Raw genomic sequence first — 20,719 nt, 5'->3', positions numbered from 1 at the left:
CTGTTTTGATTGTGTCAGACTCACTAGCTAGCGGAGAAGTAATCTTGGGTTAAATACTCACGGGAAAAGAGGATTCTGGTGGATCAATTTCAGATGGAGGACCAAAAGGGGTAGCTCCCGAAGTACCATATTCGGTAGTTTGCATCTTTTTGTTCTTCTGATGACGTCCATGAGTTGCCTCAGGTGTAAGAGGAGGCAATCTTTACATCCTACATGAATGATGGGGTTGATGAGGTTGTTCTTCCACAGTGGTTTAATAAATTTTAGAAATTAATAACAAAAAATAAATAAAATACGGGTAACCAGTCAAAATGGGTTTACCAAGCAACTGTGAACTGCAATATACAACCTTGGAGAACTAAGGATTTACGTATGATCTTACAATCTCCCTGAATGTTGTGTTCAATGTATCATAGTGTATAAGGCGACCAACTTGGTTAACTAAGGTGAGGATAGAAACCTAGTGTGGAATTCCAAAATATACCCGAAGGAATGTGGAAGCACAATTCGTGTTAGTGCTATCTAATGCGTAACCGTATGATGAAATCATTCCTGGAGGTATGTGGAGAATGGTCTACTACACTTACGTACGTGGAACGATATATCACCCACTGAATGAAATGCTGGAAAAAAATGATAGCACCTATGTTTATCTTGAATTAAGTTTTAGTTCTTAAGGCTCACTGCAAATTTCACCTGAATATCCTAAAGATGCAATCTAGCATGATAAAATGAAATCATTTATTTCAATGAAAATCTATGTACGAGAGGGAAGAAACAAACAATAATACAACATACAAGATGTAACAAACAAAATTTGTTATGTAAATTTCCCTAATGCAATTGTTCCAATTTCCAGTTTCACACGCAAAACCCTAAATGCAATGCCAAATGAAAAATGATGAGTTTTTTATTTTCAATCCTCTTAATTTCCCAATGAAATTAATACTAATATGATTTCTAAATCATTGATGAGATAAACCACATAGAGTGATGACTGTAATATTGATTTTCTCATACAATCAATGATCAAGCAAAAGTTTTCCAATGACCTAAATGACAAGAACAAACAAAATACAAACAAATTCTTATCAAAGGTTACCAAAACCAAAATCAAACTAAGTGAAGGCTTTTCATAGATAAGGACACACTCAGAGACAACAGGAAAACAAGCAGGACCAAAGAAAATCAAAGAGAAAGGCTAGAAAAGCAATATTTTGCATCTTACATGGATCAGCGCAGGTGTCGAACATGTACCAGTGCTCTACAGTGCAAGTACAAAGAAGGAGAGGGTGCGCTGAAGCACTCTATTTCCATACCAGGGGGTGCACTGAGGTAGATTCAACCAAAATACAACACAAAAATCAAATCAAGCTCAGAGAAGAGTTTTCCTAGGGTCAATCAAGGTATGAGTGAGTCAATCAAGGTTAGTTTAAGAGGTGAAAAAAGGTTCTAAGGTCAAGGAAACCAATAAGGGAAGAAATAAATCCCCAGTATGGTCGCCAATTTGTTATGTGTAATTTATGATTGCGGACAAGGGTGAATTCCCTAGACCTAGTGGACTCGTCTAGAACAACATAAGACAAAAATCATAAAGTTTTCCTTAGAGAAATTAGAGAATGGAAAGAGGCATACCTTGGATCTGTAGCAAGATTTCTTTTCGTCCTCTCTTGTAAGCTCCAATTGTAGCTCCAAGAGCTATAATTATAACCTACACATACGACTAAAACAAGCCAAGGATCTACATCAACTAAGCAGCATAATCTAATATCTCTATTCAATGAATTAGCAAGGCATTGAAATACATGGGTGCAAACATACTACAACACATATAGGAAAACAAGATACTCTTTGTGTTAATAGAAATATGAGAGAGTTGGCAACCATAAATAGTAGCTGATCTTGTAGAAGTCTCCCCAAGTTGACTTGCCCTTCCTTGTCATAAAGCACACCTCAACATAAACCCTAATGCATGAAGATGATGCCTCCTTTAGGTTCAAAGGAAACACCATAAGACACAATCAATCTCCAAAAGTCAACCTTGATGCTATGGATGGTAGTAAATTTATAGGAGTGGTAGTTTAGGATTTACCATTATGGGCTTGAGATCCACATATGATGGGAGGATGAGCTCAAGGGATAAGAGGTGAAGTCTCAAATATAGGATCAAAGAGGATTCAAGCTCTTATCCATGGTAAATAGTTAAAACAACCCTTGGAAGCTTCTGGAAGAGGAAGATTTGGAATTATTTTTAATTTTTTTGAATTTCTAGAATTAACACACCTACAAAAATGAGCAACTAGTGCTGACCAGAACTGGTGTAGAAGGGAGAAACCAATGATGAACGCAAGTGGCTAAAGGGACAGGGTGTGATGGGGCTAAAAACATTGATTTTGAGAAATTAATCCCAAAAACTCAAAATTTTTGGAAAGGTCATGCTTAGGGCTTTGTGAAGGGATGATGACAACATGTTCACAGATGTTGATTGATCTGGTTTGCAGGCCTATTGACCAGATGTGACAAAATATCCTATAACACCCTTTATGAATGAACATGGTAAGATATTGGTCAACAAATTGAAGCCCTCATGTACAAATCATGATTTTTTCTTAAAATCAATCTACATAAAAAGAGACCATGTGCAAAAGGAAACTCTTGAAAACCTTGATTCCTTCTCCCTTTTATAGTGGAATCCCATTAAATAGTGCTTTCATCCTTGAATATTTTAGCAATATTTAAGGGTGAAATAATTAAAGAGGATGTTTTGTATTATCTTCTTTTAAAGAATGTTAACTACACGAGGTTTATATTCATAATACAACAAAGTTCTAGCGGTCCACAATAAAATTCCTCAAGCATCCAATGCCTTTTAGTTCTTTGATCGGTGCTTTAAAAACTATATGACTCTTTGAAATTGATAATATAATGTTAAAAGAAAAAAATAGTTACATCGAAGAAATTAATGACCTAAAAAATAAATTCAATGTTAGAAAATAAATCTAATCTATAACAAACTGAGTCGCGACAACAATTCCATTTCCAACCATAGGTTCATGGTACATTAGTAAAATGGATAATCATAATAACATGAATCTTCTTTCTACATAACCAAAAGCATCAACACACATAAATACATATCTACATGAAAAAACACACACTAAGATGCATTCACCAACATCCTCTTCGAGCAAGCCATATTTGAAGAGGATCATTAAATACCTTATTAAAACTTAAAATTTCCTGGAAGAAAATAATCATTTATTTCATCAGTATTTTAAAAAGTATAAAATAAATTTAATCTATAATAAGAGTCAAGGTGAAGAAACTTCTAATGGAGCACGTGTGACTAATACAGGGGGTGGCAACTAGGGTTCAACACTAGCCATGGATACAAAACTTTTAAGCTCCAATATGGCTTCACATGGACATTATTTCCTCTCCAAGTATTGTTTCCTTGCATTCTTCCTTGGTGGCAACTATTCCAAATGGATATTCCCTTATAGAAGAATCTTTTCCTTGCATGGTGGTAGCTCTTCCTGCATTTCATTAGTAATTTCAAAAGAATAAAATCAATTTCATTTATAATAATAATTAAGGTAAAGAAACTTCTAATGGAGCATGTGTGACTGATACATGTAGTGGCAGTTGGGTTCTACCCTAGCCATGGATACAAACCTTCCTTCAACCTTGATATGGCTTCACATGGCCATTCTTTCCTTTATAAGCATTGTTTCCTTGTAGTCTTCCTTGGTGGCGACTATTCCAAATGGATCTTCCCTTCTTGAAGATATAGTCCTTGCATGGTGGAAACTTAATAAGTTTCTACAACACCTTCTTCCACTTGTGTTTTGGATACTCACATGGAATCTTATCTTGAGTAGTTTGTGGGAGCCAATATGGATACTGGATGTAGATCTATTCCTCTTCTTTCAAATGGTAATCCAGGTAAGGATTCTTTCAACAATATGGTGAAGAAGATCTTGTGTTCTCCTTGTCGTCCGGTTCAAGAGGCTCCTACCATAAATATTTTTGTAGTGAAATATATTGTAGTCTAGACAACCTTCCGTAGTGTTTTTTTTTGTTTTTGTTTCAATGGTCTTTGGCCTTGATTAATAGATTTGTACAAATGAAATTCAGACTCCTAGAAACCTTATTTTCTTCACTGGCTCCTAAAAACCTTAGTTAAAAGAGAAGGATTTTATTTCCCTATGTAAAGGGATTATTCATTGTTGAGTTGATCTTGTTAAAGAAAGGGATTTGATTATAAACTTTGGACCTCTTTTCCAGGGAATCTCCAAACTATGTATGAAACATTGGACACCTTCGTTAAACCCACTCACAAATTCTCTTTCTTCAACTATTGTGTGGTTTAAACCTCCAAATATACCTTTGCATTTATGGGTTCAAGCACTCTTCAAGCCATTGGTAAAGTTCCTAGAAGATACAATCACAAAATTTGTAAAACAAAGAAATGAAGCATCACTACATACGCCCTCATATGTGTGAAAATGGACTTTGTCAAAGGGTTTTCAGTAGAAATAATTCTAAAATGTGAAAACTGCTCATGGATAAAAAATATTGATTATGAACATTTTTCTTTTCATTATAGAGTTTACCTTGAAAGAGTGAATTTAGCAACAAATTTTCCAAAATGACCACAACAAGTTAAGAAGCAACAAAGAAAATGAATTTGGTGGATTGAAGCCAAGGAAGAAGATCAATTAATTGCTAAGGAAAATCCACCTAAATTCGAAACTTCCATGGAAGATTCAAAAGTGGATACATATGAAAATGGGGATGTGTTAGTGGATTTAGAGAAAACTAGGGATACTCCCTCAAAGGAAGACCCTTAATCTTAGCAAGGATCAACCCAACAAGGTTTGGTGGAAGAGGAAGCTACTTTTTCTTAGATCTAGTTCAGGATATAAAGCCCCCTAAGGTGAGTTTGGTGGATTAGGCTGAAGAATATGAGATATAGAAACAATTGGAACTCTTATATCATGATAACTTGGGAATGGTAGGAATACCAAGGACCTCATAAAAGACAAAAGAATCTTGGACAACAGTACTAAAGAAGGAAAAATACTATTCAATAGCATAGTCTATGGTGGTAAGAAGCAGGCCCCATAATCTAGTTTATTTATGCATTATTTCTATTTTTTTATTATGTCAACAATTTGTGAGAAGTTACTCATGTAACAAATATCAAGATGAAGTTTTGTGGACATAAATATTTTATGTATTTTCAAAATAAGGAGCTAGCAATTTTGCTTGACATTCGAAGGCACGTGTTTTTGTAATATTGTTGTGAGCCTTGGTAATTGATTTTATTAATACAAAAATCTCCCAGTTATGGTTAAAAAAATTAAAACTCAAATTTGCATCTCTTTAACCATGATTGTATGCAACTTCAAAATGTACCATTATAAACCCTAACTTGAGCTACATGTGATCATATTTATACTAAAGAAGCCTTAGATTCATGTTGAGAAACTCTGAGCTCTTTTATTTCCGTGTAACCAAGCACCCCACTCTCTATCCAATAGGAAAGGGTAAGATATTCTTCAAGGCTCAAGGTTGTTCAATAACTAGGCTTGAAGTCGTTACAACAATATACACAATATGAGCTCAACATGTAACTCGTGGGAATTGAACCTAGGTGGGGAGGATAACAATTGTTCCCCCCAACAACCTGAGATAACCCAATAGACAACTATGAGCTCTATACTAACAATCTTACCCTTGAAAGTACCAACTTCCTTTGCATTAGCTATGGTGGCTTGTTGAGGAACAATATTCTAGGGTGTGCAATCCTTCTTTGAAACTAAACTAGACGGTTTGCTACAAAATCAAAAGAAACACTCTTCCTCATGGTCAATTGCTTTAATAAATTGTCATGGAGTGTGTAACCACTACCAATATTCTCAAGTTGGAGTATTGTGGAGTGTGTAACCACTACCAATATTCTCAAGTTGGAGTATTGTGGAGTGTGAGCTTTCGTAGCCCCTTTTCTCCATATTTTGGTCAAAGAGGAAAGTCAAACTCATGTGCTATGATTCTCTACCAAGTGGTGCATTGTCTTCCTTCTTGAATTGATGAACACATATTGGTTGTGGAATAGAAATAATATGGTCATTCACCTGTTTATCTTCCTTATCATAACTAGGATAGGTGCTAGTGTCGAGACTAAATGCTAGGAAAAACAATCAAAATAGTTTTTATACATCAATAGTGATTAAGGCTATAGTAATAAAATTCATCAACAAACACATCATTATTCCCTACTCATCAACGCAAAAGAAATCTCAAGCATATTCATATAATTGCTCATAAAATGCAACTAAAATTAACCTTTGTAAGTAATTAATCAACAAATTTCCATTAGTTACAAAATAAGTTAGTTGGACAAGTATCAAAATTAACAATGGGAAGAAATTAGGTTCTATCAAGATAATGACTATAGAAGATGGAAAATATGTGTCAATTTAGAAACCCATTAGTTATTTCCATGAATTTCTTATAGCTTTGCAAGAAGGCCTAGATAAAGCATGTGAAGGGGTAAGGAAAGAGGCTTTCATTCAAGAAAGCAACCTAAGCATGACACAACTAAGGGGTAAGGAACAAGACTTTCATTCAAGCAAGCAACCTAAGCATTACACAACTACACAAGCAAAGAAAGTGATATAAGTTTGTAGATGGAGTGAGGGGAATGACTTGCTAGCAAGTAATATCTCAGGCGCTCTTTCACATTCTAAATTGTGAAAACATGAGTTTATTTATCCCTACAATGGGTGTATAAGATTAAAAAAAAGCCTACAACTAGGCACAAAAATAAACTACTTTGGGCAATGGAAACATCCCATTGACTTTGAAACCATAATTAAGAGGATATGGCTTTGCGGAATCAATAAACATATTAATTAAATGGTATTTACACCCCATTGATTATGTTAAATGTATCTTCTACTTCAGAAGTAGCTAAGTGATGACAACAAGTAAGTTTACCATCCATGGAGCTTGACATTGCTTGCCAAGGATGATTCCCAACACTACATCGAATTTCTATAATAAAGGTGAGAAAAATCTTTCTATCCTTCTTTCTCAAGCCAAGACAAGCTTTAGGAAACCCATAAATCGCCATCTACATTACCCACTTTGGAAAACATAATCTCAAGCTTGAGAGTATTGAAGAAGCTCAATATAGGCATAACCAATCAAATCTCAAGCTCTATAAGATTGAAAAGGTTGCTGAGAAGTAGGATAAATGTGTTAGTTCAAATACACAAGTAAAAGGTTTAGCTTTCCATGTTTACACACACATTGGAGTCAATGGATGGACTATAATCATAACATTTAAGTGAGAATTTGTATATTTATGATTTTTTTTGTAACCTAGAATTGGTAGACTTGTATTATAAAACACTGCAAAATATTTGCAACGAAGAGAACATAAATAGAGGAGGCTATGCAAATAAGTACATATCATAATCAAAAGGGAATCTAATAGTATGTCTACATCCTGGACATGCTCAAAATATATGAGATGTAGTTCAAAATGATGAGTGTAATACCTACAAGGAAGAATTCAAATCTTGACTATTTGAAATACATAAACCAAAAAAGTATTTAACTAGGAAGGAGATCTTCTTCATATAATTTTTTCTTTTGCTTCTACATCTCTGATCAGAGGAATGGGCTTATCTAGACTATTCAAAATAGATTTAAGAACATTGTTAGAGAGCAATAATGGTAATTGATGGGCCAAAGATTTCATGTCCCTTCTTGACCATGCTAGCTAAACTATTTTTGGGGGAAAACAATTCAGCCTCCAGTATTGAAATTCTTCTTATTTAAGTCAATAGAATGCTCATAATCAATTCTTCATGTGAGCTGAAGGTTGCTCCTTGAGCTTCTAAATTCTCTAGAAAATCCTCTAGAGCTTTATCATGCCTCTTAAGAGTCCTTCATGGTTTGCTCAATTTTGTAATAATCCATAATTAAAAGAGAAGGGATCCGACACCTAAGGAAAACCACATAGGGCTTTTTGCAAAGACAAAAGTTATACTATATGAGTGGGCCCCCCTCCAACCCAATTCACATAAAAAGCACCATAACTCTAAAAAATTCCAATCAAATTGTCCACCAGAGAGCCTTCAACATGAGTGACTAAGTCCTCGATTAAAGAATCCAAAGAAAATGGGAGAGAGAAGAAAAAACCACACCTAGGGAGTTGAGGCAAAAAAATAGAGGAACCATCCATGGGAACCAATAATGATCTCAAACCATGGAGAACCTAACCCTCAAGATTGAGAAGCTAGAGAAATGCTAAGAGGAATATCATTCAGTCACCAACTGTCGGCCATGAATATCCCATAATATTCCATCACTTGTTTCTGCAATAACATTTTGGGGTGTCATTTAAAGGAGGAGTGCATGCATGCAGTAATGGAGGGTCTTGTTGCACCCTCTCTCACTTTAATGAATCTAAAAACACTACCATATGAACAAACCTTTCTGTTGATGCATCAAGTACCATGAAAAATAATTAAAGGATATCTTCTAAGCTGACTACATGATTAATGATTAAGGTCCCAATTTGTCTTCCTGTGGCTTAGGACACTAGGTTATCAGCTTTGAAATTGTTACTTCTTAAAACATGAAAGTAACTTATATTGGAGAATTAGTCGATTAGATGTTTGGTCCTATTGAAAACCAATGCTAACTTAACATCTAGTGAAATGAATCTTTAATCAAATACCTAAGAATTATCACTAAATCCCTTGTTATAGCGAAATTTTACATATTGCAAATTTTAACAATTTTTGAAATAATCTGAAAACTTTACCTAAATTATTTAAAAAAAAAAACTTTAAGAAAAATATTACTTTATTTCTTTCGTGCTTTTATCCCTCTTTTCATATTTATAATTTTAAATGATAATTATTTTAACACTTCGAAATAAAATATAACATAACTATATTTCATCTATATATCTTTTAACTCAAAAATTAAAAACTTTTAAAATATTTAAGATATATTATTTTGATATTCAATTTTATATATATATATATATATATATATATATATATAATATAAGAATGACACGTTAAAACTTTGTAAATCATATGAATATATGGTTTGAATATATTTAAGAAACTCAACTTCCCTAAAAGGCTTTAGGGAATCAAACATTACAACTTTGAAAACCATTAATTAATGAGATTATTCTTTAATTTTTCTTGAGCGTGACTCAATATTCATGCGTAAGAACCTCAATATTTACACTTTGCATTTTTTAATAAAATTTAAAAAACTTAACTTTACCGAAAGGTTTTAAGGGATCAAACATTAAACTAAAAAAATAATTAATTTATAAAAGGAGGAGATTATTCATCATTTTCATTAAAGATGAAATTGATATATACACTTTACACTATTCATTTTTGAATAAAATTAAAAATTAACAATTAAAAAAAAAAACTCAACTTTTAGAGAATCAAATATTAAAACTTTAAAAATAATTAATTTATATAATTATTTGTTAATTTTTCTTGCAGATGTAAATCAACATGGACGTGTAAGAGCCTCAATTAAAGGCTTAAAAGAATAATTGTAAAAAAATATTATTTATTTTCACTCCACATGAAATTGGCCTATACTTAAATATATATATATATATATATATATTTTTTTTTTTTTTTTATATGCATTTTTTAAACTTTACATATTATATTTTAGTAAAGTAAACCTTAAAGAGTGTGAAGGTAAATGTTTTTAAGGAATCAAAATTTATACACTTTTTAAACTTTGCATATTATATTTTAGTAAAGTAAACCTTAAAGAGTGTGAAAGTAAATGTTTTTAAGGAATCAAAATGTTAGACATTATTCTTTATTTTCACAAAAAAAAATGAAATCGCTGTATATACTTTCAACTTTGCATCATTATTATTCTTTATATTTACTAAAGATGAAAGTGAATCTTAAACTCTATAAGCGAATGTTATTTAAATATTTTAATAAGTGTAATTGAGCAAGTGTATTTAAGAACCTAAGTGAAAAGTGTTCAAATGAATCATATTTTTTTTTTCAAAGAAAAAATTGGGTATATTTATTTAAGAATGCGCGGCTTAAATTTGATATCTTTAAATCTCACGAAAATGTTAAGGACTTAAATTTTAAAGAACATTATCTATATATATAGTCTTTAAGTGTGATTTTTTGAAAAGTTTTCTAATTTATTTTCTGATCTAATTTGCTTAAAATCCGACAAGGATTCATTGAAATTACAAGTTTGACAGGTGAAATCTTCACGATCGAAGTTCTCAGGGGTTTTTGAGGGTTTTGAATCCATCTATGCAATGAAAAAACTAGTTTAAACAACACAAATCAAGATTTGGGCACAAACTTTTTCACCGAAAGACTACTCTCTCTCTCTCTCTCTCTATATATATATATATATAATATTTTTAAATTTATATGAAATATATTTAAATAATCAATTGGGATTATCATGCTCTAAAAACTCTCACAGTGGCCAGGGTTTCACCCTACCCAGTTGATCTATGCCTAGAATGAGTGGTTTTTTGCAATTTTTTATGACATTTAGAACAATGGAGAAACTTGGTGACTCTGTGGTGAAGACGACTCCAATTGCCGATATGTTAGTTGGAAAGGAAGGTTCATCTTCTACCTCTTATAGCTCCATTTTGAAGTTAGGCTCTACCCTCTTGATAGTTCACGGAATTTCTTCTCTTGATATGGATTTGGACAAGGAAGCTTTTAGTTGTGAAAAGTTTTTCTCAGAGCAACAATTGGTTTGTCGGTCAATGGCTTTTGGTCACGGCTGACGGATCCGCATAAGTGTATATCTGAATCTCAGAAGCCCTATATTTCAGATGACTTGAATGTTTACCCCATGGCTTGGGGATTTTTCGCAGTTGTCTTTAACAACATCGAAGATGAAGAAGTTATTTGCAAATTCGGTCCATGGTTTTTGGGTAGTGTTGGTTTATTCATGCAACCGTGGTCTCCCACTTTCGATCCAGTTACAAATTGAATATCCACCACTCTAGTTTGTAACATAGAAGTTAATGCACGTCATGAATAATTTTTGTGTGCTTACATTGAGATAGAGTTTGTATGTTTTGGGGGGTGAGAAGGAGAGACAAAGGAGGAAAGACAAGGGGAGATAGAGATATAAATGGAGGGGGGAGAGAGGCAAAGAGAAGGAGAGAGGAAGAGAGATAGTTATGGAGAGAGAATTGGAAGATAGAGGGAGAAGGGTGTGTGTGTGTGTGTGAGAGAGAGAGAGAGAGAGTATGTTTGGGGGTGAGTTAGAGAGACAAAGAAGGAGAGACAATGGGAGATAGAGATATAGATGGAGGGGGCAGAGATGTGCTTGCACTGAAATCAATACACATTATTAATCTAATTACTTTGAAATTAATGTACATCAAACATCTAGTTGCATTAAATCAGAAATCAAAATCTACACTTAAATCAATGCATCTAGTGCAAACAATTAAATAGGATTAAAAATCAACATCTACACTAAAATAAATGCATCTAGTGCAAGCAATCAAATAGGATTAGAAATCAATATCTACACTAAAACCAATGCTTCTAGTGCAAGTAATCAAATAGGTTTAGAAATCAACATCTACACTGAAATCAATGCATCTAGTGCAAACAATCAAATAGGATTAGGAATCAACATTTACACTGAAATCAATGCATCTAGTGCAAGTAATCAAATAAGATTAGAAATCAATATCTACACTGAAACCAATGCTTTTAGTGCAAGCAATCAAATAGGAGTATAAATCAACATCTACACTGAAATCAATGCATCTAATGCAATCTATCAAATAGGATTCGAAATCGACATCTACACTGAAATCAATGCATCTAGTGCAAATGATCAAATAGGATTAGAAATAAAAAAACTACATTGAAATCAATGATCAAAATGTATGTGTGTATTTGTCTTTGTGTGTCTCTTTCTTCTTGCCTCTCTCTCCACCTTCCATTTTGTGTTTATCTCCTTGCCTCTTTCCTTCTCTCTCTCCCCCATTTCTCTCTCCCTCTCTTTATAAGACACACATATTTATACAGTCACATGGTTCGCGGACCATGAATAGATCTTCAAAAGCCAACTTAACTTACATAAAAGAGGGTAAAAACCCTTTTTGAGTTTTTTCTTAACTACGCTCTCCGCGACCATAATTGCGGAGACTCTACATCTTTATACATCAAAACTTGGGCTTTTGCCCCAAAATTGACTAGGGGACCCCATCCCAATGTTCCACCTGAAGTAATTAGAGGATTTTCCTGTGATTCCTTTTCATTGAATGTTTCTAAGTTTTGACCTTTTCCTTCTTCTAAGGTGGGTAGATCCCTCAAGAAGCTATTTGCTAATTACTGAAAAGTATGCCCCTTTGGAGGGCTTGAAATTAGTGAACCCTATAAAGAGAAACCCCTCAATGAATTTTGGTTCCACAAGGGGTTCTATTAGGGCCTGAATTGTTTAGAAGTTTGTTCATGTCATATAGATTATTGGAAGTAATTCATATAAGGAGTAAGTTCTTCTAGGAACCCTCAAGACATCTTTACAAAAGCCTAGCTTTGTTCTTATGGGCCTAGGCTTGATATCCATTGCATATCTACCTCCAAAAGAGTCATGGATGTCAGTGCTCTTGTCGATCCTTTAGTTGGATCCCTATTTTCTTCCAAGGCAACCGATACTGGAATGGGAATATGCTAGGGCTCAGTTTCTGACCATGCTTCCATCCTATCTACCTCCAACTTAGACTTGAAATCTGGGGTGGATACCCAAATCCGAACATCACCACCTTCCTTCGGTTTGAAATCACCCAACTCTACTTCCTCTATGGAAAACCCAACATGACTGACCAACAAATTATATTGAACACCAAAGTTCCCTGGAAACCTATCGGCTATAGACCTGGTTGGCTTGCAATTAGAAAAAAGCTGCCCACAGTACAAGAGGAGGGGAGATCCCTCCACCAAGAGCAACCTATGTATTTTGACTATCCCTATAAGGCTATGTACACCAGGCCTCACTCCTCTAATTTGTCTTCAATTATCTTGGCGACCACAACTTCGAAAGACTTAGCTCTTGACCTCCCATAAATTGCAAGCCACCCTAAGTTGTAGACCTCCATTGCATGATACCTCAATGTTTGAAGTTAAACTCGTGATCTATGTTAATAAAATAACACATTTAATTCAATTTTTTTTGTATACTTTTCTTCATGGTGAGCTTTTTCAGAAACTCTTCTAATGTCGTGGAATATAGACTATGTAATTTTCAACTTAACAAATCATAACCAAATGATGAAAAAAAAGTCCCATAAAAACAAAAAATAATACAACCATATATGCACCATTATGTTATTGTGTTTTCTGATAATTCATAACAAATCATATCCCCCACTTAGTGTGTTGTCACCTTAACTTTTTGGGAAATCATAGAGGAACCACATGCATAGGGAACCATGTGTGGACTCAATTTGTATTTTAAATGTGTGGACTCAATTTGTACTTTAATTTTTATTGTGTTAGTTTGCATGTGTTGTTTCATTTTAGGTATTTGGGGGGATAATGAAATGAGGATTATTCAAACATTTTAGGCTTAATCTTTGAGGTAGGGACTTTTAATATGGTGAGAACATTTACATACCTTCCATGCTTCTATGCACTTATTCACAACCAACAAACTGGCCACCCAACATAATCAACAAGCATGTTAAATATACACATGATCAAATTCCTCCCTAGTATGTGTTAATTGAGTCATTCTAAGGGCATTTTTAAATTAAATTACAATACATAATGTTGTGACATTAATATTTTCAACAAGTGTTGACAATATTGAAAGTATTCAATAAAGGAGAACTGGAAAATTATCGCTGCCAAAATTGGCATCATGCAATCAAGTTGTAATTTGTAAAACCCTATATTTAATAGAAGGGCATATAACATGTTATGATCTCCATTGTATACACCCTTTTGTTTTTCATTAATAAAATAACAGGAGGGCATTTTCCTATGCCCATTACTAAAATTATGAAACGATTAAATTGAAGTGGCTTGCCCTATGTAAATAAAACGCAAAGGTCATACCATGTTTAACATTTTTACATAGCTAAACATGCTCAACCATGGTTAACAATGATCAAATATAATCAACCATGGTTAAACCATCATAGCCCCTCGTCAAACACTTTTAATCATTGTCTAACATGTGATAAAACACACAACTAAATCTATTTATATCTATGTTATACATTACATTGCCACAAAGTTTCCATCCGTGTGATACAAGGCATGACGACAAAGTTTACATTCTTTTGATACAACACAATAGGCATCCCTCTCTTACACAAAGGCACACCAAAATTCCCATCCATCAACCGCATCACTTTTCAACATAATCTACATTGGTGCACAACATGTATGTCATGAAAGAGATGTTTGTTAGTAACACCTTTGCAAAAATGTGGATTTTCTTACTATTTAGTATCCCATATTGAACTAAATTGAAACTAAAAAAACCCACAAACTTTTCTTTTTTTAAACTACAATGAGAATTTTGTATTCATATGCAAGTCTACACCTGGATTGCAACAAACAAACCATATAATACATAGCTATATCTACAAAATTCTTTTGTGAACCCTCTTATCCAACAAAACTACAAAATTTTTGAGAGAAACAATGAACAACAAAAAAATGGGTTTATAAGTATATACTTACAAAAATAGCCCACAAAAAAACAAAATTTACATGTCATACTATAACTAATTGATAGTGAAAACCTTCATAACTATGCAATGCCAATCCATTTAGCTCCAAGGAATAGGAGAGGGCCTGATTCAATCATTGTTTTTTAAATCTCCCAATCTTAATTTACACCTTTCATTAGCACATAAGTCCATGTCTTTATTGAGATCACATAGAACGTGGAAATATGTTATTGAAGACAACCCTTCTCTTGCTTTCATAATTCTTTTCATAAGACTCTCTAATGTTTTGTCCCTCAGAGAAGAGCCCTTTACCAAATGCTGAATAAAAATGAGAGTCTCCTAAAACATCAAGAAAAGCTTCATAATTTTCTTTGCTAACTAAACCCTAGTAAAAAGCATAAGCTTTAGCTTGATTATTTATTATTCACCATAAACCTCATAAATATACTACAACTTTAACTTCCTTGAAACCATAAAATACCCTCTACCACCTTAAAATCCATAAACTTTTTACGACCATACTTTTTATCGACCTAATATCGTAAATAATACTTTTAATAAATTTAACTGCACTTAGAATATATACTTACTCCTAACCCTTAATCTAGGTTGGGTAACACGTGTACATTATATTAACCTCATTTTTTTAAACAAAAAATTAGGCTTAGGCTTTATCTGCACATTAAAATAATATTATGTGCAGCAACATCAACATGAATGGGTCCCGGCATAAAGGAAGACAGATGGAAATGTAATGTGTCATGGAGAGAGATGAATAGCGAATCCTTGGTAGTAAAGCTTAAATATGGCATCAACACCCCTAGCCTTACCACGCACATTAGCTCTGTATTTGCCTAGATCGTCCTTTCTGTCCTTCAAATTATACCAGGAACTGAGTCTTCCTTCAAGCTTATCACACCGCTGTAGTAGGCGATTTGGGTCATCTCCCAAGGCCTTGTTTCAAGTGGGTTTTGCTGGACTGAGGCCTAAACTCATCTGGCAGGAGCAAACAAGGAAGTTCACTGCAATGGGTGCAGGGGGGGTTTCTGATATCACGCCCTCGGCTGCTGTGACCGGGACTAACCTTGGATTGACGAAACCTGCAGAGGTCACTTTGCCAGAGGTAGGTCACCATTCATCTTTAAGCAATTTCAATATCTCTATGCGATTGTAATTGCTGTACAGTTGTTTATGACATATCTCTGATGATCTGCTGTTCCTGATAATAGATCAATTCTCTGTAAATATATTGGGAAGCTAACATAGGTTACAGTTTATTACAACAGTAACATGGATGATTTTTGTTATGTCCCATTGAACCATTCGATGTATTAAACTTGTTGCAGATTATTAGGATATTTTTTTTGGTTTTTTGGTTTTTTTTGGGTGTGTTTGAGAACCTCTGACAGATTGTAATGCTCATGTTTGCTGCAGTTCACATTTTCTGCCAAGGAAATCCACGTGACAGAGTGGAAAGGTGATATCTTGGCAGTGGGTGTGTTTGAAAACGACGTGACAAAGGATGAGAGTGGGGTATTTGCAAATCCTACACTGAAGAAGCTTGACAGCCATGTCGGGGGTGTGTTGAGTGATGTCATGAAGGAGGAGGACTTCTCAGGGAAGGCTGGTCAGGCAACATTTGTTAGGCTTCCTGGTTTTGGGTTTAAGAGAGTGGGATTGATTGGCCTCGGAAAGAATGGGTCTACTTCTTTGACTAAGTCATTGAAAGGGTTTGCGGAGAATCTTGCTGGAGCTGCAAAGACTGCCCAGGCCACCGAAGTGGCTGTGACTTTAGCTTCCACCGAAGATCTTTCTATTTCTTTGAAGCTCAACGCTGTATTGACTATAGCAGCAGGTTTTGCATTTCTATCTCCTTGTTGCATTTCCATTAAATTTGTGAAATTTTTGGGTAAGTGTTCCATTGTCATCACATACAAAGTTTAGTCTTCATGGACGATATAATGCCCTGAATACAGAAACATGCAAAGAAATAACAGCAAGTCATGAAATTTTTAGGAAATAGCTAAAGTATTTTAAATTGTATTCAAATACAGAGATACAGGGGGCAATATGCTGCTTCCAAATTATGGACCGCACAGTGCCTGCCCTAACAAGATAGACGAGGGCACTCTGCCACCCAAAGAGGGATAACACTAATCATTAATGTCGGATTTATATTGCTAATCTAACCGTCAAGAACCCATACAACTTGATGCGTTACTCATCTTTAATGCTCTTTCATGTTTTGTGTCGTGCTAGTGACCCAACAGACTCGGTGGCTGACGAAGGGTGAACCACCCCAAAATGGTCAATCTGATGCTTGTGTAAGATGCCATGACAAGTTGTGCCTGTTCCAGGAGTCACCCACGACCTGTACCTGGCCCCAGCCGTGCTGCTAGGAATGGGGGGAACCCCTCTGGATTGGAATCCCGGTGGATGGCTTAATAAGCCACAGTTTTTCTACTTCGCTTCTTACTAGTCCAAACAAGCAAACATTTAATGCCATCGTCATTTAAAAGACAATTAATATTGATGAATAAGCAAACAAAGATGAAACTCATGTACTGTCAAATTTTCCCAGATATGACAAAACCAGATTTAAGCATTCAAAGCATCACTCTCAGTCCAATGAGCTGAATGCGGGCGCTGAATTTTCCAGCCAAACTAACTCATTTGATACTGGTACATGGGCATTGGGGCTACGGGTACCCAACATGATACACATTGACCTCTCGCATGGGGACATCGATATACACACACACATGTCCATTTGGGTGCTGTCTACTGACAACTTGGAGCAGTTTCTGTTGATATGTCCTAGGTTCAAATCCTCGTGGGCTTGATCCGTTGGTGTATAGGGTTTGTTGGGTTTGGTTTGTTTCTTTGCTGCTTTTGGGGCATTTGCTAATCATTTTTGTAGTCTATGGGCAATTATTTGTATTCTAAGCGGACTCAGGACCAGCAACCTCATATTTGCTAATAAACCGCTAAATGCAGGGACTGCATCATTGGGTTGTCTGTCCACGTTTCCCTATCTCTCTCCCTATATATAAGTTTATTGTATTATAAACAGAATTGTTGAGTTGTTCCTAATACCTCTCTCAAAATACGAGACTGACAGTTCTCAGGTAAACAAAAGTACAGCCATACACAGATCAACAATTTTACAAAAGTTTCCATATTAAAGGACAACTACAGACTATAATCATGTAATTTTTAACAAAAACCTGGCTGGAGCAGGGAGAACCAGGGAGCAGTCTTTCAGATAACATTGAAGTTGGAGCAGGTTCTTCTTTGATGATGGTTTCACCTAAGGAAAATTTTAAGGATGGAAAATTTTCTTGAAGTTTAAAAACATTGGCGAATCTCACTAATCCCTAATATGCAAACTATAAAATGTTTACTGATATATTTGTAAAATTATTCAAATTTATAATGATTTTATATATAGTCTCTATATAATGTTGGCGATTTTTAAGGTAAAATAATTTTATATTCTAAAATTTGGGCGAATCATCTTTTATAAAAATTGGAAATTGGCGAATCTTTTTTGTGGAAAAACCATGGAAAATTAGCCCACTGGGCGAATATTAGCCCCTAAAATTTTCCATGGGACTCAACTTTCACCAACCTGAATCCAGGTCATCTCTGAATGAATGTTCTGCAACTGTTTGAGGACTTCCCCATCATTCTCTTTTTAGAACTTCATAACTCTTTGAAGCCATCCATTTATTCCTCCAACTTCTGTAGTCGGCAATGTCTGGCTGTTCTACCTCAACATGTAATTGCAACTCCGGTATCACCTTTGTTTTGGAGGAGAGAATTCGTCTCTAGGTTCACATCATAATGTCTGTGATAATCAAACATGAATTTCATGTATGACTGCCCTGTAATATTTTCTGTGGGTAGTCTGAGTAGGAGTATGGCAAAAAGGTTGACTTTTTTCAGTTCTTTTCTACAGCTGGCTAGTCTTCCATTGCCATATCACGGCCTGGCCTTTGATGTGCTCAAGATCCAAGCACCTCGTTGATTCTTTATGCCATCTAGAATCCTCAAGGGTTCAGTTAGAAAGAGCCATTGTTGTTCATTCAATGGCTAGATTAGCTCTTACCAGTTGGCTATCGTGTTTGCTGATCTTCAATGTTTGAACATGAGACAGGCAGAATTTGTCAATGGATGAAAGTGTGTCTCTGCATCATTTGATTATGATTTCAATCCCATGCCATGTTCATGACCTTGCCAGCCATGAGGTTCACTAAGAACCTTTGAATCACCTTCATTAACAATCTTCTTGAATCCCATTTTCTGAGATTTTCTTATTCCTTAGGCCAATGCAAATCCTTCAGCTTCACCTTTTTTGTTCATCCCCTGATTTAGGAAGATGTGATAAATCATCTAGGTTCTTCCGTCATGGAGTTTTAAGACCCCTCCTCCACCTACAAGGTTTGGTATCCTTGGAATTTAATTTCCGCCATCCCTACTTTGGAGGATCCCAAGGTGGTGTTTGGGGAGGTGCTTTGAAAGTTTGAAACACTATCCCTTAATAGAATGAATACGTGTGTGTGTGTGTGTTTGTTAAAATTATAAAGATGTAACATAGACATAAAGATATATTTTTTTTAAACATTTAGAAAAATATAACTACATCAAACACACATCAATACACCACACACACACACATATAAGTTGCATGATATGAGGAAACAGGTGCATGTTCCTGAAATGGAAACACACTGGAAATATGGCCTCTCAAAAATTTGGAAATGGGAAAATGTGATAGACATAGCACATTATATTGAAACTTGGAAAGAAATCATTTTGACTAAATGAGGAAGAACATTTAAATGACAAACATAAATGACAAGCAATGTTCCACCATCGCTTATATTGGGATCCTCATAATTAGTATCACCCTTTGCCTCTACCTCAATCCTCTAGGGACATCAGTTAACACCAGCCAATTTTAATTAATCTACCTAATCCAATCTTTAAAATATGGTATGAAAAGCTTAGCATGCCTAATCAATGATTTTGGTTTGAGTGAAGGGTACATTTTTGCTAAAGCCATGACAGAGGAGTCGAACAAGCAATATCGCTAACATTGGGGTACACAAACGGCTTGGTGCTCTTGATTAATTGTCAATTCCATACTCTCATACATGATGAAATCTAATGAAAATGCGACAATCCTACCAATCTCGAAACCTTGAAAACTGTTAAATCTGTTGAATTTTGAATAGGATATGAATATCTACTTTCTCCATATGATGTTTGATGAGGTTGGATCCACTCTCAAACATCTTAAAACAATTAATGGTAAGGTTAAAAATTTAACTACTTTAAGAATTTAATTACCAGTAATTGCCAACATGTTGGTGCAAATTGAGAGTGAAACCCTCTTTTAAAGAATTTTTTTTTTTTTTTTTTGTCTTAGAGGTCTCTAGAAGCATTGTTGGAAAAAAGGCTAGGGAGTGAAAACCATAAACCATATATAAACCATATAAATGTATGCACAATGGAAGACAATCAAGAATTCAATGAAACATAGAGAAGTTAGGTCAACGACTAGGGAAAAACCCACAAGGGGAAAACCCAACTAGATGCTTCTTCTATTAGAAATAAATTGTTCAACAGAGATACAAAGTACAATGAGAGAATGAAGAAGTTCACCCAGTTTTGAAGAAGATCTCTGATAGCAGTATTTGATGCAAACACTGAATCACTTTGGCTCTCTAAGATTTGCTTTTGCTCTTCAAGACTCTTTCTCTCTCTCTCTCTCTCAATCTTCCGCTAGACTCTCAAAATCTCTCTTTCTCAAGTTTGAATTCTCCTTTCACAAGCACAAGTAAGTGTGTCAAGTGAGGATGAGAGGCACACATATATAGGAAGAGCAAGGAGGTCGAATTCATGAGGGAGCAACTCCTATGCTTTGAGGAGGAGTTACATATG

The 20,719-nt window shown here is 34.8% G+C and overlaps 1 protein-coding gene across 1 annotated transcript in view; it reads left to right on the top strand.

Annotated features, from left to right (window-relative positions):
* Window positions 1-15,508: 15,508 nt before the first annotated feature.
* LOC149140215 (leucine aminopeptidase 1-like) overlaps window positions 15,509-20,719 on the top strand; it is an 82,478-nt gene continuing 77,267 nt past the window's right edge. The window contains exons 1-2 of the mRNA XM_089449786.1: window positions 15,509-15,893; window positions 16,205-16,625. Coding sequence (XP_089305912.1) covers window positions 15,576-15,893; window positions 16,205-16,625 — 739 coding nt within the window. The 5' untranslated portion in view covers window positions 15,509-15,575. The remainder of the gene's footprint in view (window positions 15,894-16,204; window positions 16,626-20,719) is intronic.

Source organism: Pinus tabuliformis, chromosome X (assembly GCF_031772625.1).
Source record: "Pinus tabuliformis cultivar Carrire ecotype Pingquan chromosome X, CPIR1, whole genome shotgun sequence".
NCBI lineage: Eukaryota > Viridiplantae > Streptophyta > Pinopsida > Pinales > Pinaceae > Pinus > Pinus tabuliformis.
This window is presented reverse-complemented; position numbering and strand designations above follow the sequence as displayed.